The sequence below is a fragment of the Cupressus sempervirens genome, chromosome 5, assembly GCF_028749045.1.
Source record: "Cupressus sempervirens isolate cs-2001-9-10 chromosome 5, ASM2874904v1, whole genome shotgun sequence".
Taxonomy (NCBI): domain Eukaryota; kingdom Viridiplantae; phylum Streptophyta; class Pinopsida; order Cupressales; family Cupressaceae; genus Cupressus; species Cupressus sempervirens.
Window position 1 is genome coordinate 874,323,781 of NC_143122.1, and position 23,401 is coordinate 874,347,181.

The 23,401-nt window shown below is 37.1% G+C and overlaps 1 protein-coding gene across 7 annotated transcripts in view; it reads left to right on the forward strand.

The window, feature by feature from the left end:
- LOC149558715 (putative CoA ligase CCL8) overlaps positions 1–23,401 on the forward strand; it is a 243,734-nt gene that overhangs the window by 37,908 nt on the left and 182,425 nt on the right. For all 7 annotated transcript variants that reach the window (XR_016365057.1, XR_016365059.1, XR_016365058.1 and 4 more), the window contains exons 4-5: positions 2,172–2,382; positions 2,478–2,566. Coding sequence is in view for 4 of the 7 variants with exons in the window: in XM_089832815.1 (XP_089688941.1) it covers positions 2,172–2,382; positions 2,478–2,566 (300 nt within the window). In the remaining 3 variants the exon portion in view is untranslated. The remainder of the gene's footprint in view (positions 1–2,171; positions 2,383–2,477; positions 2,567–23,401) is intronic.

The following is a 23,401-nucleotide window of genomic DNA, read 5'->3' on the forward strand; positions in this document are numbered from 1 at the left end:
TTTGATATTTTAATATTTGTAAAATTGAACTTTCTAACACTTACATGTCTTTATTCAAATTTAAGTGACTCAGTGGGACACAACTGCTGCAGTTCTTATGAGAACTGCTTTGCATTTATCACCTTCTATAGGTACAAAATAATTTCTCATATATACTTGCATTGTCGAGAACCCCTTTTAGGGTGATCTGATTGTTGGCATATGTCAAATCTATTGGACATAGCTACTTGTCATGTTTCTTGCTATTGTATTGCCATATTGCTATAACTGAAATATTTGACCGTTGGAAAGTCTTCTAACTTGTTATGCAAATGTCTTCCTACAATGGAAAGTTTAACTTTAGCCATTCACAATGAACATTTGTCTATTTACCTGGGTCTTTTAAAATTTTTTCATGATCTGCATAATCATGGGTAAAATGGTAAATACCAATTTGAATATATTTCTCAGTATGTTGTTATTTCATTTATTGCTTTCCATTATTTTTCCGAGGCCCAATCTTTCATATTTAGGATCTTGTCCAAGAACGAGAATGAAATGTCCCTTTTCTGATTTTGTATGATATTTCCAACCTTAATCAGATCTTTAAGATCAAACAACTAATATCACAAAGATCCTCCAAATTTCTCAAGAAACCCCAAATCGGGTATGCCAGAAATGGTGCCAAAAGCTTCACAGCTTCACCTATTATTAATAAATCTGAAAATGACCATTTTTACAGAAATTTCAGCAGCATAACAGCCTACAAAATGACATTTCCAGATCTATATAGCCTTTACACAACAGCTCACAAATGTAGGACAAAAACTATGCTCATCGGGCTCCCGAAATTAACACAAAAATGCTCGGAAACACCACAAAAACACTAATAAACTATCTCAGAAGTTTAATCACGTCCCAATACATATATTCAGCTCTATCTGAACAGCTTAAAGTCTGAAATACAACAGCAACCAAAATTGATATGAAATGCTCAACTGAAAACACCAAACTCATGCAAAAAACACACCCAAAAACCCACAAATCTACACTGTTCAGCACAAAGGCAAACTCTGTATAAGCATACACATGGAATGGCTTCAAACTCCCGTCCTTAGCCTTCCTGGAAACCTGCAAACTCCCGTTCTTGGGTCTCCCTGGAAACCTGCAAACTCCCGTTCTTGGGTCTCCCTGGAAACCTGCAAACTCCCGTTCTTGGGTCTCCCTGGAAACCTGCAAACTCCCGTTCTTGGGTCTCCTTCTCCACAGGTTTGGCAGCCTCTGAAGAATAACAAAGAATGAGCAAAAATCAAGTTCTCGAATCAGCCCAAAATGCCTCCAAACCCCTTAAAAGAGGGCATAACTGTAACTCACGTCCAAGAGAGGTTAATGAAACATATTTTAATAATAATTTTCATTTATTAGTCCAACGGTTTCCAAAGATTAACCCCCTTTTCCTGAAACTTCACTTTCTTGGGCCTGCCTGCCTTAGCAAAGATTATTATTTTTTAAGTATTTGAAAAGGGGACATGATAGAGAACAGTACTAAGAGGACTTTGACAAGATTTAATTGGTTAGATCAGGAAGGAAACACCTTTGTTGTTTAAAAGCATGATAAAGCAGTCCTTTGAAATGAATCCTTTTCTCACTCTTATTGTGTAATGGAAGTTGAATTTGTATCTGCCCCTCTAATGACAAGTAGCTAGTCTATTATGGGTTTTCATCAGATGCTTCTTTTGAATGATTTTTTATCGGCTTGGGCAATACTTAACCACACAGATGTAGCTTGTTAAAATATATATGATAAGAATTAGAGTACAGATGCAATTTTGAGTATCAATATTATGGCCTGCTGTGTATGCTTATAACACACATTTAAAACTTATATTGACTAGCATTTGAAGCTCAAACCATCTACAGAAATCTCGACAGCGATTATTAGAGCTACAATACAATTAAAAATAATATTGATTAGCATTTGCAACTCAATGCAACTTCAAGAATGTTTACAAGTAGTATTGGAGCTACAACTCAGACATTATAAAAAAGGCTTATATTAGCGGAAACTATTTCTAACTGTATTGGTCCCAGGATGAGCAGCACATATTGTTGTCCTTGTTCTCTTCTTTTACCTCTTTAACCATCTATATTTTATGAGAAATAAAAGCAATTAGTGTTCTTATTCTTTGCAGAAAATTTCTGTCATAATGGGTACCAAGGAATGTCAGGAACTTCTGGAAGGCATTGCACAGAAATGTTCTGTACCCTTTTGTCTAATTCCTGTCTTTCCCAAGCTCCCAGCATATTGTGAACCATCTATGTCCAGTGCATTTAAGGTTGAAGCTTCAAGCATTCTATTTGAAGATATATTGGCGAATGTTGAAAAATATACAACAGCGGATGGTATGTTGTATGTGAATCCCCTTCTAAGTATTATATGTTTGTAGTGGATCATTTGTAAAATTCTCAAGCATCTCTATTTTTCATGTGTACTGTAGGTGATGGAGCTGCATTGATTGTGTATACGAGTGGCACCACAGGTAAACCTAAAGGTGTTGTGCATACACACACTAGTATAGCTGCACAGGTATTATCCGCCTTGATATCATTTGCTGGAATTCTTCTTGTAGTTTTAGACATTTCTTTTGGATAAATAGCTTGTAATGATGTTTAATATTGAGAAGACTATCCTTTGTTTTAAGGAAGATTTCTTACACATAAAACTAGGCGCTCATGAAGTTAAATTCTAACCCCACCTCTAAATCAACTGAAGTATAACCAACAATATATGATAATAGTGAAGGAATTACGTGATTACTGTCTGTAGAAAGAACTGTCATTAACATGTATGTTGTTAGAGAATATAGTTTATAAAGGTACTGTTATTAGTTAAACAGAACCATATTTCTAGAATAGAGGGGTTATATTAGCAAGAACCAGAGAAAATAAATTTGTACTGGATGCAGTCTCATTACTACAGGAAGGTTAGCAACTATGGATAAAAAGATCTACACCATTAAGAAAGCCTATCCGCATCCATTTGGGAAGCGACCCTCTTTTCTTTCCCCCATCACACCACCTCTTTGACCCCTCTCCCCAAGCCTAAAAACACCTGCCCTATGAGCCAAGGGTATGATGATGACTGTAAGTCCTTCCGCCGCACAATGTGCACTGCCTCCACCCTCCCCCTAGCCTCCATGCAGCTGAAATACTCTTACTCCCAGCTCCTCTTCTTCAAAAAGGGCACCTTCATATCGCATTGCAACCGATCTCTTCAGTTCTCGCTCCTTTCGTTCCCCAAGGCCCTTTGGTGCACCCTTTTTCCATGCTGGTCCCCCCTACCCCCTACCTTTGATCACAACTCGTTGGTCTCCCACACCTTCACAATCTATGATATCCTCGATCATCCGTCCATCTCTATCACCCCTCTCCCCCACTGCTATCTTTTCACCTTCACCAACATCAGAGAGGGGTTTAGGTCCATGAACAACAGTAGAGTTGCGGATCAGGAAGGGTTCTAAGTAGTACTCATCAAGGACGACAACATGATTTTGGGCCCAATCTTTTCGGCAAAGTGGTTGTCACAGGGTTCCCCTCCTCTTGGTTGCAACATATCATCCTTACGATACACAAGATTGGGTGTGCTTTAGATCCCAATAACTACATGACTATCATGGTTGGGTACATTTTCCCCAAACCCTACGCTACAATTTTGCATAGTATTCTCGTCTCTTAGGTTTTTGATCAATCATTAACAAAATATTCGGGCTGGTTTTTGACTAGATTATTAGAGAAAGGACCACATTCTGACTCTCAGGGCCATTAGCAAGGAGGCTTATCGTCGCCCCTCGAAGGTTCACTGATACTTTGCCAATTTCTGCTAGTATTTTGATTCTGTTCCTAGGATGACCCTCTTTCAAAGACTTCATAACACTGGTATTACTAAGACTCGTTTAACTACCATCATTAGATATGAGATAATGGCTGGTCGCATGAAGACGTCGCACGGGGTGTTCGACTTTATTTGGAGCAACGTTGAGGTTAAGCAGGATTGCCATTTGTCTCCTACATTGTTTGGGCTCTACATTGATGAGTTGGAGACATTTGTTCAAGTGCACTCCCTTCTGAGGGATGGTTGTTCGTTACACCAAGTCTTGATTTCTATCTTACTCTTTGCGGATGATGTGGTCCTTCTGGCCTCATCTTTGGTGGGTCTACAAAGGCTTCTAGGTTGTGGGTCTACAAAGGCCCACGACAGTTGACAATTAACTTGGGTAAGACTAAGATGATGGTCTTCAATTGCCTCAAGACCTCTCACCTCCACTTTTTTTAGGGTGCGAAGGTTGAGATTTCTTCTTCCTACACGTATTTGGACATCAAGTTTTCTAGCCCTCATTTCAGAATGAGACAAACACTTTAGCATTGATTTAAAAAAGGGTATGGCTCTTTGGCCCGTATGGAGAGACAATGTTTCCGACATCACTTACAAGACATCACGTCCAAGTTGGCTCTTATGGACACTTTGATTAGACTGACAATTCTTCATGGTTTTGTAGTGTGGTTGTCATCTCTACTAGAGTCTAATTGGGCCTTTGTGGAGTGGGTCTATACCCTCCTTCTTCGGCACATCATTTGATGCAATTAGTTTGTACCACACAGTATTGTCCTAGCTAAGTTCAGTGCCTACCCTTTTAGACCTGGTACCATGGTACCATTTTCAACTTGGTTTGGTTCTGACATTGCCTATGATGCTTTTTGATCTCGTTTGAGGGGTGTCTCAAATATTCCTACCAAGCCTACTACTCCTCAGAGGAAATTGCAGGCTTCGATCCTTGGTTCAGGCTTGATGTTGGTTTGCTGAAGCTTCAATTCTTTTGGGTTTGGTGGGGATTGCCATTGTTCACCTTCCTCCTTTCCATTACTCTTAGGATGCCCCTCCCATCTTCTGCCGTCCTAGTAAGAGTTGAATACACACATTAGGATGGACATTTATAGGTAGTATATCCTCACTACTTGGTTAAGCTCCCTAGGGGGGCTTTGCCCAAGGATGACTCTCTATATAGAGCACTTTCTTGATTTACAAGGTTGGATTATTGTTTTATTTTCGTACTTGTCTCACTGTTGGTCACATGTGCCCCAAATATCTCTTTTATTCTTCAGAGTGTGATCACATCGGCTCTACATTAGACCGATCGTTAGTTGGCCAAGGAAGACAAGATTTGCTAGCTTTGTGACTTTGGGGAGGTAGAGATGGAGACACATTTCATTTTCTGCTTTCCTATCTATCATGAGAGTAGAGGGAGATTCTATTGCTTGTTCAGAGAGACTTAGTCTCTCCCCTTTTTCAATTTTATCGACTATAGGTGCCTCGTGCTCTACCTTCAGGAGGCCTTGAGGCTTTAGGACCACTCTTTGCAGCATCAATTGCCCAAGAGACAACACTCCAATCATCTCATCAACTCTTTTTTTCCCCAGGAGGCAACACTCCTAAGCATGGTACTAAGTGGCTTCTTGACCCCCCTTCTGGACCTCCCAAGCCCTACCTCACACATTTGGTAAAAACCAAGAATGGGGAGAAATAAATGAATACTACGTCGAATTGGTTGAAACCTTTAGCAAAGTGGAGTAATCCTGATATGAATCCAACGAGACCAATCTTGCGAAGTTCCATTGAGCCAAACTTTTGCAACAAACAAAACATTGTTTTAGCCCAAAGAGGGTTTGAACATTTTGCTTTCGAAACATGAAATTAAAAGGCATGAGTGAGAAATAAAGTTCTCATTTGCCAATAGAAGCATTTTTTCCAAGTGGCTTATAAATTAGGTTATTGAAATAACTTAATAACCGATTGGCCCCTTTCCCAAATTAAATTAGTCAATTCCAATTAAATTGGAATTCAACTACGACAAATTAGCCAGTACATGAAATAAATTAAACAATTAAATAAAATCCCTCTAACCTATTATGTCAACATTTAATTAACATTTTTTGCAATCAGCAGACACGCTCATGGGTCTAGAAACATATGCATAATAAATCCAAATTTAGTTTATCAATTACTAGAGGGTTAAAGTAATCAATATAAAGATACATTGTCCATACAGGGGCGATATTGGCCCAGCATGGAAGGTTTGATCACTAACTCCATGTGCCACTGCTAGGTATATAAGTCCTATACAATACATGAACACAATTAAGTGTATATGCACAATATATACTAGCCGAAGCAACAATTACATGCAATCACGTAATAAAGCATCTAATTAATCTCATTTAAATAACCTATTTAAATAAGTATATTGAAAGGAACAAGATAGGTATTCGTAGTACATGATTCCATGAATCTAGTATGGATAGCTCATTTCCAATTATTCTAAGTATTTAATAATGGAATAAATAACATAATACTCAGGAGTAGAAAAGGGATGATATACATGAATCTAAAATAGTCATCCTGAAGCAGCATCATAAACCTTGAATGTAAAAAGTACCAATTAACATCGTAAAATACCGTGATATTGATATGACGAAAATACCATAAGTCAACATGGTAAAACACATGAGTCAACACTGCTGCAAGAACCCAATCAGCCGCAACAGAGAAATAATACAATGCAACCATTGTTCTCATCTAAGGGGTACTCACAATACACCATCGTGATACCATACGAATCCAGGTAACTACTGGCACAAACCCAAATAAAACCATCAAATACATCATAATCACAAAATCAGGCATAAGCATGATTATCATGCTGATACAATAACATAAATCAAATCACCCAAAGGGTGTAGACCACTCATAGGTGCTAACAAGATCACTTAGAAAGAAAGAGCGTCAACGTTGCATCCTTCCAGATGACTTACAAGGATCAAATGGGGGAGGTACTATAGGTACAGTGGCAGTGTATTGTTGGAAGGCCTGTACTCTTGAGTTGTATTATTTGGAATATCACAGAGGAGGGGGTTGGGGAGGCATTAGGATTATTCTCAGTCATGAGAGGGATTGAACCCTCGCCCAATCAACTTCTCAGTATCCTTCTTCATATAACAATTTAGCATCTTCAATAGAAGGTGGAATCACACCCGTGGTGGGTGTTTTAAGGTGCATGCTATCCTTCCCTTCGGAGTGCATCCCACCAACAAGAGTTTGATAGGGGATTTTACCTTCTTCCAAAGCCACCGAAGCAGTAGTGGGAGGAACAACCACCTTAGTAGTGTGCAAGTGATGCAGGAGCATCTTGGGTCTTTGAGCAATCTTGCATCAACCAAAAATATTTCTTGTTTTTTGTATCAGTTTGTTGTTCGTGAAGTAGTTGTTGCTGCTTTTGTTTTCATGTTATGCGCAATTGTCATCATGTCGAGGACCTATCCTAGATGCTTTCCCTAAGCATGCAAATTCTAAAGTTCTATATTTCTTAAGTGCCATGCCGTTCTTTGCGGTCTTGTTTTCCTGCTCTTTTCATCTTGTGAAGTGTATTGTTCCGATTGACAGGGTTTCTGTTGATTACGTGGCATCTTGTGTAGTTAGGAGCCGACTTCTAACACACATGTGGACCTACCTTTAAGTGTGCATTGTTTCATATTGTCGTTTGGGCGGATCTTGGTTTACTATTCCAAGTATGAACCTATATTGTAATTAAATGCTTGAATAGCCAACTTGTGGCTTAGCTAGCTATAAAAAAAGCTTGGTTAGATGTAGGAAAGTAGCATTCTTAGAGGAGAGATGATAGAAGATGCGAGCTAAGGCTTTGAGATTGTATAATCCTTGGTTTGTATAAAGTCGCAACCCAGAAGGCCTCACAGCCGGGCGTGTTGTGGTTTCTTTATATGTGAAGTAAAATAATTACACTTAGAAATCTGCTACATCTAGCCTTGTGTTCTTTGTGGTTTCATTAATTTATATGTAGCTTCTCTATGCATCTTTGAGTGAGGAGTGTCGAATGCTTTAAGTTGAGTTTATTCCACATGTGTTCTTTAATTCCTTATAACTCCTTGCATCAACAAGAGATCGTTGATACCTTTAAGGAAGGGGTAATACTCCATCTCAGAAGTCAAAACCTTCTCCAAGACCTTCAGGGGAGAACCAACCTTGTCAACACTTTCAAGAGGGGGAGCTACAAACATTGATTCCATTGCAAAGACAACATTCACGACAATACCTGGAGATAAAACTTCCTTCTCTTTTGGGGTGGGGGGGGGGCTTGCAATCTGAGACAACATGCCCATACTTTGAGCAGCGTTAGCAGTAGAGTGTGGCATTTTCATCAACTATAGCTTGAGCCTTCTTACCCCAAGGTTAGGTAGGGGGTGATTAACAAGTACATTAACATAGAATGTGGCATAAACAAGTTTGGATTTGGGCTGCATAACCTCGTTAACTGAGATAAAGTGCCCAATCGAGTTCCCAATCTAGTTAAACACTCTTTCATCCCATAATTCTAGAGGGAGACCATGTACTCTTTCCATATAGGGGCAAGACAATGTAAATCAGCAGTGGGACCACAACTAGGCTTCCATTTAGCAATGACAAAACTATGTTTCTTGTAAATCGATGAACTTGACAACACTGATTCGTTGTCAACCTCCGTCATAAACTTAAAGAGAAAAAGACCACTAGGGAAAGCAAGAATTGTGAACAGTGACACTACCTCTTAAGTCTCCAATCCTAACCATGTCGATTGTTGGTCTGAAGGCAATAAATCTACCTATAAGGCATAGCTGAAGTGAGGAAGAAATATTCTCCATTACAAAGTCCAGAGAAAAAATTCAGGCCCTTTCAACCCTTGGGTAACTTTAGGTTGTTCCAACGGGGGGGAGCAAAAGATAGGCTGACCAAAACCTCTTTTTAAGCCCTACCCATCGCTTGAGACCAAGCCGACACTAGGTTCCATTAACCATCAACCACATTTGGGGATGGGATTCCTAGAAAAGCTAGATCATCACCAAGTCCACCCTTTGTAGAACGAGAAGTTTGGGCAGGCTGAATGTCAACGCCCCCAAAAGATTCCTTTGGAATCACCAAGTTTACACCGACCACATCCACTGAAGACTCTCGTGAGTTGAGCACCAAAAATGAATCTGAACAAACATCAGCCAAAGGTGGGGGGCTTGGATCGAGGAGGAGGGAGCCCTCGACGTACACCATGGAAGAGAGAGAATTCAAAAAGTGTCAGAGCAGGAAAGTTGCAATAGCATTTTATTGTTGCATTCTATATATTAGATTGGATTGGTGAGTACCTTATAAGTTAATTACTTGTTGAATGTATTGGTTAATATTAGATTGGGTGATATAAATAAATTTTGTTATCATATTGTTTGTATTAATTAGAAATGAATCAAGTGGATTTCCAGTATGGGAGTTACTTGGATAGTTAATGGGACATGGCTTTATAAACCAATATAATTCATTGTATTCATGGTCACAATGCATTTTTTAGGTATCTGCAATAGTGGTCTAATATGATTACTGTGTGTTTTAACAAGGTATCAAAGCCATATTTTCCTTTCGCCTAAGTGAATGACAGATATGGTAATCGTAGTTAATCATAAAGTGAAAGGGCTTCTTTAAAGGATAATGTTGAGATAAAGAATTATCTAGGATGCGAAATGCTTTGTCTGATTATCAAGGAGCCAAATGTTTTTTTTGTGGAGTAATTTACCTTTGGCACACTATTGTTTTGTTTGGGAACTTTTTATTTTATTTTACTGATTCTGGGCACTAATTTCTATGCCTTTGCCAAATATTGTTGTTTGTTGTAGAGGATAGAAGATAATATTGTTAGAGATCTTGCGTATTAAAGCAACAAAGAGCATGCTGATTCTTATTTCTTGAAACTCATGCTTGCTGTGTGACATTGTTGAAGAGATGCACATAACTATGTGGATACAAATTATAGAAAATTGAACAATGATGCAGGGGCATCGCCTTTATAATTTTGGTTTATTTGTATTGTTTGCTAAATTGAGTGTTTGTGGTAAGTTTCTTTCAGTTGGGGGAAGGGTAGTGCAGACTTGAATAAGTCTTGCGGAAGTGATTGGGTAACTGTGGTGTGGAAAGAATGTCACCGTGAAATATGATTAGAGGAGGTGGTTGGAGAGGACAAAAGGATAACATGTTTGAAATGTTGCAAAATATTAGAACAAGGTTGGATGCCATGGAGCTGGCACAAATAAGAGGTGCAGTGACTAATGAGGGAAGCGGTATGAAAGAGGAAGAGAAATCCCAAGTCAATGATAATGTTCTTGTAGAACTCACTAGAGAGGATGAAAGATTAATAAGAGCAATTATGAGTGTAGGAGCTAAGCTAAAGGTAGAGCTTTCCACTTATTTTGGAAGAATGGAGAGGAACTTGTTACTTGAATTAGTGAACTTGACAAATGTTTTGAGTTTGACGAAGTTGGGGAAGAAAAGAGAGTTAAGTTTTTTTGTATGAGACTCAAAACCCACTCTTCTATGTGGTGGGACTATGTTCAACCAGAGAGATAAAAGAAGAATCAGGACAAGATTAAAACTTGTTATAGATTTGTAGCTAAAATGAAGGTTATGTTTTTCTCGGGTGATTATCAAATACGTCTTTCCAAAAGATTGGAGGACCTCAAGCAAAATTAATATGTTGGTAAAAAAATTTAACGAAGAGTTTTACAAGCTGGTAGCTTGGTCAGTGAAGAAGACATGGAGAAAGTAGCAAGATATTTGAATATTTTGAAGTATAGTTTGCAAGACGAGTTGAGCCTTGCAACCTCTAGAACCTTTCAGTAGGCTGATCAATTTAGCCTCAAGGCAGAGAAGCTTATGATGAATCAAAGCTGACAAGAAAAAGGTAGAGGCTATGGAGGAAGAGGACAATATTTTAATAAAGAACAACAACAACATCAAGATGAGACAGATTTTATGCTAATAAAGAGCAACAACAATGTAGAAATGTAGATATTTCAAGTGCAATTAGTATGCTGGTCATAAAAATCAGGAGCCTTCCGAGCTCCTATAAGAAAGATGAGTAAGGCTTGAAAGGAAAAACAAGATTGTGCAAGAAGATCAAGAAAGTGTGGGATCACCTTCTCATCACAATGAGGAACATGAGTGTGGAGAGTCTTTGTTGTTAAAAAAGAGTATTATGGAAGCCACCAAAAGAAAGTAAAGAACCGGTACAAAAGAGAGCCTAAGCCAGAACAAGATGTAAAGCCAAAGGTAAGTGCTGCAAAATTATCATAGATAGAAGAAGCACCGATAATTTATTGGTTGTTAAAATGGTAGATAAACTAGGTCTTGAGAAGGTTAAATATCCTACAACTTACAAAGTTTCATGGTTATGAAAGGGGCATCAATTATTGCTAGATAAACAAGCTTTAGTTGAATTTCAAATAGAAAGTTATAAGGATAATGTTGTGGGTGACATCATGCCTATAGATGTGTGCCACATGTTGCTTTGTAGACCTTGGTTGTTTGATTGGAATGTAGGGTATGATGCTAGAAATAACGAGAGATGAAGATGTCCTCAATTTTGTGATGACATCACAAAATGGAGGGAACAGTACAAAAATTTTCCAATTGAGTTTCACTTTTCTCTAAGATAACTCATTATTTGATTGGCAGAAATTGATGATCAAATGATTGTCACCAATCCATATTGCGAAACGTTTTATTGAAGGTTCTCATCAAGTTTTTTTTGTTTTTTCAATTTGTTAGCCTATTTTTGATTTTTGAGACCTTCATAGTCCCTTTTGCGTGTTTAAGTGTTTGTCTTGTTTGTTTTTCCTTGTTTGTTTCCTTCAGTCTCTTGCTTTCGGTCATACCTTCGATTCAAGATATCTTGGGGCTTAAATGGTGTGTTTAGTCAAAAGATATCAATGATTAAGTGCCAAAAAATGGCGGTTTGCAACTTTAATTACATATTTAAAATATTGGCCTTGTATTCTAATGTTGAGTTGCACTTTTTGAAAAATATAACTTAAAATCACTCTATGTTATGTTTTTAAGTTACTTTATCACGTAAGTGATTAAAGTCATTATAGTGCATTGTATATTATAATTTGATGTTGAGTTGCTCCGTAATTTATCACTTAAGTGACTTTATCACTTTATTGTCTAATTTGATGTTGAGATTTACTTTAATGTTTTAATTTAAAACATTTAAGAGAAATATCACTTTTGAACAAATTTACACATAATATGTAAAATACTTAGTGTAAATATGTATTTAACCCTTTAAGTGAGATTTGCTTAAGAAAATCAAACATACATGTGCTAAATAGAAAATTTAAGTGGACGCAAGTTCATTACATGCTATTTTTGAAATGAAATACATGTAATGCATCCTCCGAAACTCGAATTTGGTCTTTGCATGCATTTGTATTGCATGTTATGGCACTTAAACTACGATTTGCCAAAGGATTGCATTTGCATGGTCATTAAAACATGCAATGACTCCCAAGAAACCCTATTTTAGTCTAGGCGCCTAAATGAATGCAAATGCATTACATGTAAAAGGTTTTCTGAACCACGTTTTTTCACTCCAATGCAAAAATGTTACATTTAATGCATCTTAAGAAACCTGATTTTGGTCTCCAAGTGAGTTTCATGCAAACAACATTGCATATTTAAAATATGCGTTTGACTTCTCAAAGCCCAATTTTGTTCTATCAAGCAAAAAACATTACATGTAATGCACATTGAGAAACCCAATTTGGGTCGAACAAAAAAATTGTCCATAAAGAAGGCATTTTTAACCACGTTTTTGGGCAAAAAGGCATAGGCGTCCAAGTGCATGTCTTTCCATTACATACAAAGCCACCCAAAAAGCTTGATTTTAGCTTATAGGCAAACAACGTCCCATGCATTGCATCTTGCAAAGCCCGATTTTGGCTTGCATGCATATGTGTTGCACATTTGAAACATGCACTTGGCCTTTCGAAGCCCGATTTAGGTCTTCTAAGGCAAAATGCTACATGTAGAGGGGCTCTTGTATCATTTCAAGGTAAAACGTTGCAAAAAATGTCCCATGCATTGTATCTTGCAAAGCACAATTTTGGCTTGCATGCATATGTGTGGCACATTTGAAACATGCACTTGGCCTTTTGAAGCCCGATTTAGTTCTTCTAAGGAAAAATGCTACATGTAGAGGGGCTCTTCTATCATTTCAAGGCAAAACGTTGCATGCAATAGGGCTTCCAAACCACACTTTGCCAAGGAACTTGAAAAGAAAGTCATCTGCATCATTATATGCATATGTATTGCAAGTTCTACACCATGATTTGCTCTAGGGAAGGCATTTTCAAACACAAAAATCACCTGGAGAAATGCAAGCTGCACTTTGAAGGGCATTTGCAATACCATTTGCATTGTTTTGTACATGCATTTGCATCTCCAAACCACGATTTGAAGCTAAGGGTTGAATCTTTCAAAGACATTTGATTTGCATTTGCAAGCACACTCCTAAAACCTAATTTTGGAGAGAACGAGTTCATTCAAACGTCTTCTACCTCCAAACTTTGCTCTTTGCTCCAAGTAAGTCAGAGAATCTGGTTTTGCTTGCATATCTTAATTACTTTGCTAACTTATTGCATTTCTTGGCTCTTTATCATCCATTTGTTTGAATGTAGCCCTAGTTCTTTGCACCAAGATATTAAGTTTGAAACTTTCATTTTCTTGCAAATGCAAAAGCAATTTCATCTTAAAAAAAAATTGCATGCAAAGTGAAGTTTGAGAACTTATCAAGTTTGTGTCAAAGCAAGAGGTATGTTCTTTTTGTTTTTCATGTTTTGTATAGTTTTGCTTGTTTTTGGTTTATTTTTGAAGAAAAGTTGGAGATTTTTCCTCAAGAATGCAAGTACCTTTCCACGCTTTCATCTTCCATGTTCAATTCATCATCCAAATTCATCCAAATTCCATATTCTTTCATATGTAATTGCATTCCTAAAACCTGATTATATATTTACCTCAAGTAAAATTGATTAGTTTTTACCACATGTAATTGCATCTCCAAAACTCGATTCCGTAAAAGCTCACATTAAATATAGAAACTCTCATCCTACACATACCCATATGTTTCAGACTTGCATTCTTAGACATCCAAAACAAAAGCTCCATTTCGCCTACATGTAATCCACCTTCCAAAACTCGATTTTGGTCATCTTTGCCCAAAATACAAGCTGTCTAGTTTATTTCCAGCCTTCTAATGTATTGAATAAGTATCTAATCCATACTACAAAAACCCATCCTTCATAGCTCCAACATTGCAGCTCAAATCCCAAAAGCCTTCATGGATCCAATCCCATTACATGATGTATTCACCCTTTGGAATTTCCATGTTGCAGCACAAGATATGTCCACACCTCCAAAAGCCAAAGGAAAAATGAAGTATCAGTACGATAAGGAGCTAGCTCACACAACTCCATCGCAATTTTTATTTTCTTTTGATGAGATCTCTAATACAGAGATTGGTCATGTTGATAGGCTAATTTCTTATAGAGTGTTGAAACATCTTCCAATCATGATATGCAACAGATCAAAAGAAGTTACATCCATTTGGTATCCATCTTTCCTATGGCAGCCCTCGATCTTGATTTCGTGTGGTTATGTGCAAATCACTTTGATGTTAAGACAAAATTGGTTAAATATGCAGATGCGAAAGTGGTTTTCAGCTTGCATCTGGATGTGATTGAGAAAACCTTTAAGGTCCCTAAAACTCCAAAACGCATGGATCTAACTAAAGAAACATCCTTGCAGTTGTGGAATCAGAACAAAACAGATTATCAAAGGCATATTAATGACAAGTGGTTGATCAATAAAAGATTAAATTTCTCTAGATGGCCAAAGACAATACACAAATTCAACTTCTCCCAAGAAGTCAACAATATGATCACTCTTCTAAGAAGGATTTGTGGTCTCAAAGAGGCCTATCATTTTGAGATATGGATGCATAAATTCATTTGTCCGATTCTCGAAAGGAGAGAACCCATCTATTGGGAGAAATCATAAGTACAACGTAATTTGAGCAGTTGATTAATGTGAAGATGTCATTCTCATTCCACATGAATTCATACTTAGTCTACATCGCTGCAACTATGGGGACGTTCTTAGGACTCTCTACCAAGGGAGACAGGACCTTAGTTCCCATTGGAACTACAATGATGAATTCACTCTCACACAGAGAAAATTCCGCTATAGAAGGGGTACAAGATGCATTGTACAGGAATTTCAAGTGCCTTTTCAACAAGGAGTTGGTAACAAGGAGAGTATCAGATGATGTATGGGAGAAAGTAAATCAGTATGGATGCATATTCCTTCAATTTTCAACTTTCACTTACATGAGAGTTGGTTACTTCAAAGGAGAATCATACACTTTGCCAAGGTATCATACTGATAGGATAATCCTCATGGAGTTAGCAAGGCAGCTCATGACATTGCAAACATATCAACTTAGTCAACACAAACCTGGATTGGGGATTTCCTCCCTGAATCCTTTGCAGATCGGTAAGTATTAACCACCGTGCACAAAGCCAAAGCACGAAGTCCAAACATCAACTCATCACACTTATGAAGTTAAAGGCCAAATCTGACTTCGATTACAAAGGTATGCATTCCAAAATGAAGAGGGCATTCACCCATGTTCACCGCATGGAGGATGTATGGATAGATCTGCGCAGCGAGGTAGATATCATCAAGATGGATTATTGCAGACTCACTCTGCGAGAAATCATTGATCTATACTTGGTCCCTATTACAGAAGGGTTTGAGGATGATTGGATGATTCTAGACAAAGATTTCCACAATAGCCAACTAGAGAAACTTCTTCCCTTTCACATCCAATGTCAGCCAAAGTAAGCAATTTCTATCTTTAATAGATTTCTGTCCACCTGGTTGAATACTAACACATGGCTGAAAAGCAAGGATTGAAAGAGAGTCAAGCTGAGAGCTGGAATTGACTGCAGCCATTTTGGACCAAATGGAAGGAAATCTTTAGTTGAGGTAAAAAGGAAGGACGAATCATCCTCCTCAGAGCCAACCAAGAGTTTCAAATCGAAGCTCAAAGGAGGAAAAGTTGTCATTCCACCCTCACATTTGTCTCAAGCACCTCTCCAAGTGCAAGGATCAGATGAAGAGGAAGAAGAGGGAGAATTAATGATCATATCTCCTCCACAGCCACCAAGCAACCAAGAGCTGTCTGCCTAAGAGGAACCATTCTTGGCTGCCATACGGAATGATGTTGTCATGTCCCGGATTTTCCTACAATAAAAGTTAATAAATGAGTTGATGAAATAATATTAATGACATCAGTTATATAGTTAAGAATAATAAGAGACTGATAAGATATAAAATAATATTGAATAATGAGCATACTAATATTATTACTTATGTCATTATTATTATAATATAATATTTTACAATAATGCCATCAAATATATTTATAATATAATCATATGTTAATGATTAAATGATACTTAATGTGACTAAGAATAGCCACGTCTGCTCAAGGAAATATGTATATAATAAGGAAGGCATAGAGCTTTGGGGGATATCTTAGAGGGAAGTGAAGGGATTACACATTATGTATGAAGGAGCACGATTCAGCATCGGGTATGATAGAAGACCATCCTATTTGGCAGTCCAATAATACCAATGGGATCTTAAGCATCCCAGCCAACAAAGTAACAGTGTCAGCGAACAAGAAACACAATGTCTGACAGTACGGAACAGACTGTCTAGTCAACAATACATATACACAGAAAAATTATAAACTTGGGTGGGAGAAGACTGTCACAAGCGATGATAGTGTGGTAACTGTATTCTGAAAAATATATAGTCTATCACACTCAACATTCACTAGCAGGGAAAAGAAATGGAACTTGTAAAAATGGACATATTTAGAGATAATCAATCCGAACATGGTAAAAGAGTATCTATTAAGGGAATCGATAACCACTATCCATTCAGCCCTTTTATATACAGTTAACCATATAACAAGTGAATAATCGGCATGGACTTGATAGCATTAAGAGAACATAAATTCTAGACGGAGAAAATATGTGAAGCGGGTCACTACATCAAACAACTATAATAGTCAAGTGAATATACTAGGCAGCGACAGTTCAAAGCCAAGTTTGATCTTGAATAATCAGGAGTAACCTCCAATGATGACTAGAGAATACAAATTATCTATACTACTGATGGAGGCTATTAACCAGGATACTATCAGCTCATTACATAGAAACAAGGGATAAAGAAGAAAATATAAACAAATCGTATAAGCACATATTCTCAATGTTGGCATCAGCTACGTATATCAAGTATATGATTAAGAGTGATGTGAGATGATTAAAGGGGAGGGAGAAGAAATTTAATAATAAATTCATAAGGGGATGAAAAGTACACATATCAGAGAATTATACTCAACAGTTCATTTTTGTGATCTAATAAAAAGACATGTAAGCATACACCAACATCCACATAAGGAGTGGATTTTACTCCACATATACTTAAAAAAATATACGTCATTGCGATTGACAAAGATGGGGGGAGTATTTTGTGTGATGCAAAGGATTAGGATTAGAGATGTTTTAAGAAGAAAAGAAAGGGGAGATGCATGAGAAGTATAACAGATCCATATTGAGGGATATATACAACACGTGTATGTAGAAGATATATAAATATTTATTTGAGAAACATATATGAAATGTGTGATAGCAGATTTTTATGAGGGAACATAAGGGATTTATGATTTTTCTGATGAAGAAAATTATGCATGAAGATATACAGACTTACAAGAAGAGTAAATTCAATTAATTGTTCCAACATTCTAAAGCAATCAATGAGGGAACATTACAGATTTGGACTCCTATTCCACAAGATTTACACCTGCCATTCCTACTTTAGAGGTGAATAGTCAGCTTCACCCATCTCTTCTGCATCTCCTGATCTCACCTCAGAGTAATGTGAAAGATTGGATAATGTCTTTGAAGCTTTCTCTTCCTTTCCAGCCATACGAGAGGGACAAACTTCAGCTGCAGGGTTCGAGATGTATATGACGGAGTCATCTAAGAGAACACCAATGGTTCTAGCTATGCAAACAGAGGCCTGTACTATGACAACAAAAATACAAACAAGATCAATGTCTGTCATAACTGCCATAACAGTTTCAGCGGATGAAAGTTAGGAAACAATACCATGAAGAGGAGAAAGATTGAGCTGTCCCCAGATGATTTTCCTTCAAAGAAGAATAAGTCTAAGCTTCCCATGCAAAAGGCAAAAGTTGTCTCAAGAATCGATGTTGATTCTGAGAAAACTAAATACACTGAGATTTTGGAACCTCTAGTGGATAAGCCAGCCGAAGAGCTCAATCACTCTGATTACAAGTTGACCAAAATTGAACTTGGAAAAGAATTATGGTTGGGGTGTCAACAAGACACCTAGGATGCAGTCTCTACCTTGTCAAAGAGGAATGACGAACTCTAGGAGAAGAAGACTCAGCTAAAGTTGGAGGATGCTCGCTTTCACGAGATCATTCATCAACAATCTTCGCAACTTGTAGTCACCATATCACAAGTAGTTGAGGTGAATCGGAGGGTTGAAGCGGTTAAGGCTTGGTTCAAGGAAATCATTATAGAAGGTTTCCAGTCAATAAAAGACACTCAAGGTCCTTGAACGTATCAGAGATATTGAAGAAAAACTTCATTACATAATTGCTTCCTTCAATCAAGAGACACACACCCTGAAAGAATATTTGAGCACATGGGACCAAATGGAAGAAGCTAATTTGGATGTTTTAATCACATATAGCACCATTCCATCCATCTATGGACATGTTCTGTGAATATCAGGGACTGATGGCTCACAAACCGCAGGTAATGGAAAAGATGAAGACACAAGAAGCCCTCAAAAATTGCTAAGATGTGGAAATGGAGATCATAGGTGATCTAAAGCTAATGGGATGCAAGGTGCTCATGGAAGATGAGGATTTGTTTACAGAAGAAGACATGACGTCTGAATTCATTGATAGGGTCAACACTAAATTCGAATCAAAGGATTTTGGAGTACATACATTAACCATGTTCACGACATACAAGTTTATAGAGAAACACCTGTGGGATTCCATTACAGTCAAGGTTGATGCCATTTTGCAGAAGATGAAATTACGGATCATTCAATGCTCCATGATTGTATTGGCAAATATAAGGCCTTTGTTGACAATCTTTGAGATTGATTCAACTTCCTCCAACATTTTCTTTAGTTTTTTAGCATTTTCAGCTTTCTAGATGCATAAGATAGATTATGTGTAATCCAATTACATGTAATCAGATTACATGAACCTTTAGTCTTGTAATCCAATAAATCTTCTTTTCTAGTTTGACGTAGTCAAGATGGTTGAGTTTCTCTCACCTTTTTTTTGCTTCTTTCTCTCACTCCTTTTCCTATATAGGAGAGTGCCCCCTCATTGCAAAAATCATCTTTTATTTATGTAAGAGAGCTCTACAAAACTTGTGCAAGCATAATTGTGATGGTGTGGTACAAAGTTGAAAGAAAAGTGAATAGAAAGAAACAATCAGAGCCGAAGCTTTCACTGGGAGCAATTATGGTAGAACAAATTAGAAGCTTTGATTGTGATTTGTGTCTACTATCTTAATTCATGCTATTCTTGTATGTTATTAGAGCAAAGTGAGTACCAGAAACAATTGGAGCTGAAGCATTGACTGGGAGCAATTGTGGTGTTATAAACTAGAAGCTTTGACTGTAGTTTATATTACTATCTTCTATTCAGGCACTTTGTTAGAATTAATTTATATCTTTGAACTAAAATAACTTATAGGATTATAGCGTAGAAATCTTCTACTTCTGGAAGTCTGTGTCCCAATGGTAGATATTTACTCTTAGAAGAATTGCATAGAGGTCTATGAACTTCATTGCCATTCTTATAGATTAGGAAAACTAGACATAGATCTAAGCTAGTACACTTTCAATCAGCCTTTGAGTTGGTGTTTGGTATCGGTATCATTGTTTCCAACTTTTAGATAGAAGTGTAGTTTAAGACATCCAACTTGCCCATTATTCGCTTTGTGAGAAGTGGATTCTTTCCTGAAAAAAAGGAAAGAATCTTAGTAATACGGTATAACACATCTCTTCACTTCTTACTTACCTTGACTTGTCCAAAGAATGGTGAGAAGGGGGAGCCTTCCCTTTAAGGTAGGACAGACTCTCTCACATGCTGTGGCTAGTCAACCTATTTTGCAACTAAATTTGCATAAACTCTTGGTTCAAAATATCCACCCAACTGAAGAAAGGTGGAAATTGAGCATAGATCCGAAGATTCTTGAATATGTTAACCTTTTAACTATATGTTGAATCCATAGGTAGACAAGACACAACTTGGCAAACAAAAACATCTTAATAGCAGTAGCAAGATCTGGTGTTTCACGTCTTGCCATAGTGCCCTAAGGATGAATAAACAATTATTGTATATTCCCTCTATGTTTGTTGATAACATTATTGTTACATATTCAATTCAAATTTTGTACTTCACTGCTATTTCGCCATATGTTTGATTGAATGTAGCCCTTTCTAGAATATGTAGGAGGAACTATTGATTTAGACACTCGTCCAAGAGAAGGATGGAACCAAATATATATTGTTGCCTTCAAAAGAGCCAAAAGAGAACAGCCATAATGGTAATAGTAAGGTAATGTTTGTAAGTGGGAAAGACTTTGTTGATGGTGGAGAGAAAGATGATGTTGCTAGAAAATAAGAAAGTGTTTGACATTGATTTACTCATAGGACAGCCAACACGAGAAGAGTGTAACATCCAGAATTTTTAGGTTTTAACTAACAACTAACATATCAAAGAAATAGTATTACTTCATTTTCATAGGAAGACAGTTATATTAGTTATGGTCATGTGAATGAGGTTAACAGTTACAATGAGTTAAACTGAAATTTCATAACTAACAATTAAAAATACCATCAATGAATTTACTAAGGAATTAAAAATCTACATACCGTAGAATTCAAAACCGAAAACCGTCTTGGGATGCTTCTGCAAAAACCCAGATTAGTCCATAACATGTTACTTTATCGTAATGAGAAATACCAATATATCATCTAGGGCATCAAAGACCACTGTATCGATTAGGGCAACAATAACATTCAGTTAGGAAAATACACCTATATTCATTATTCAAATAAATGAAGACAAAGATAACAATCCATCAGACAAACTTATCTCTTGTAAATAGTTATATCTCATGTTCAGTTGGAAGATCAATCGATCTAACTGGTTGCCAATTGCATTGATGAGAAGAGTTTCATTCATTAAGGGAATAACAGAATCAATGATATAAATCAATCCATCATACCTTCTACTCGTATAAACATCATAAAGGTAAAATACGTGTTTCTATCAAATGTTTGAATGTTTATCTTTTCTTTGTTTGATGCATGTGCTGACATCTTGAGAAGAGGGGAAAACATTGTCAAGGGCTTAACCTCCCAAACATGGACCTTAAACTTATCCCCACACTTTCTCTAACTAGAAAGGCCCTCCCTACTTGGAATTAGACATGGAACACCTTGATCAATCACTAAGCATACTGGTAATAGGGTATCATTCCCATCGCTCAACTAAGCATAAATGTCTGAATATTGGACCACCATGAGCCGACTCTTGTTAATTAATATCTCTTTTCTTTTGAGCTTACAATTATTATTAATAATGGTTCATTTCTTTTCATGCAGGAAATAATTCTATGGTACAATGATTTTCAACTCACCCTTCATCTTGGCCAAGATGGTCCTCCTGGATGAAATTCTGGGTGTATGCTTAAGTGTTCTTTCTGTATTATAGTCATAGTCAGTTTCTTTTGTCCTTTCCGAACTTATAATAGAATTATGAAGTATACTATAGTTTCATCTTCTTTTGCTTGTCCTTAACTCACGGACTAAAGAGTAGATGTCCTTGTTTTGAGTGTATTTCATAGATTTGACTAAGCTAAATCATATATCATGATGCGATTAATTTTCTAAATGGGAATCATTAGCAAACAGTTGTAATCCATTCTTCAAACTGTTGAATGTACCCTCCTGTGGATATCAGTTGGATATGAATCGAGATTTGGCATTGAATTGGCAATCTGATTCGCTATTAGAGCTTTAAGAAAAGAAGCCTTATTCACTTACATACTCACCACCGGGTGGCTGCTTGTACCGCCCGAGCCATGAAATGGCTTTAAATTAGATGCACATATTTCAAAGTCCACATAAAGATTCAAACATGAAAAGAAAAACATGACCTGGACTGTGCTTTGCCGGGAGTCAATTCATACAATTTGTTGTCGTGTTTTGTCAATCCAAGGTGCACGACAGGCATCACTTTCCAATGACTCTACTCGGGGTCTATATGAACTCAAAATGTAGGAAGAATTTTGTATCTGGCAGATGTAAGAACTTCGGCTATAGTTTTGAGTATTTACAATGCAAAAAGAGAAGGTAATCCATGCTGCTAGAGGGTTTGTGCCTTGCAAAACAAATATGTACTTAGACAATTGCGAGAGGAAGAGACCCGCTTCCTAAGCAATGGGGAGAATAATAATGAAAAGCCATATGCACATTAATTATAAGAAGAGGGTGGCGGTGAGAGTTACAAGTGTAAACAAGAAGTTATCGGCACCAATATTTAAAATGGCCATCTCAAATTATAAGGCCCGATGGAAAAATAAAATAGAATATGAAAGGTTGACACGCATGAAATAATATTAGACCACCGCCAAGGTGAAAGAAATAATAATGTCTTAGTATATAGCATCATGCTATCTGTAGATACCTATATATGTATTTATGCATATACGCGTACATGTGTAAACCCCAACCGTATATTTCTTACGTATACACCATATATAAAGTTAGTTTACATATGTACACATACATGTATGTACATGTATAGATATGTAGGTATCATGATGTTGACATGATAAGACATGATTATACATTAGAAGGCTCCAACCAACAACGCAATTACAAAGTTACAAACTCGTTCAATTTCCAATTCATGCTTAGTAATCTCGTTTACTATTAAATGATATGTGATTTAACAAGTTAGCTCATGGTCGTCCAACGTACACTCTTGCCTGCCTAGTCGTTATTCTTAGCCCTGGTGGTTCAGTGCTTGTACCTATTTGCTCAGTGATGGTGGTGCCCCTCCATGCCCAATTCTTTTTTGGCAGTGCTTCCCCCCTTCGATGTGCTCCTGCAAGGGAATTCTCCACGATTATATTATATTCCTTAATATAGTAACAATTTACCATAACAAATAATTATTCATAAACCACCATAATGACATACCACCATCCCACTTCCCATGATGAATAACCAATTTTATAAGATTTCAAGATAACAATATAATAGCATCGTAATGATTAACTAGCATGTCATCTTCAT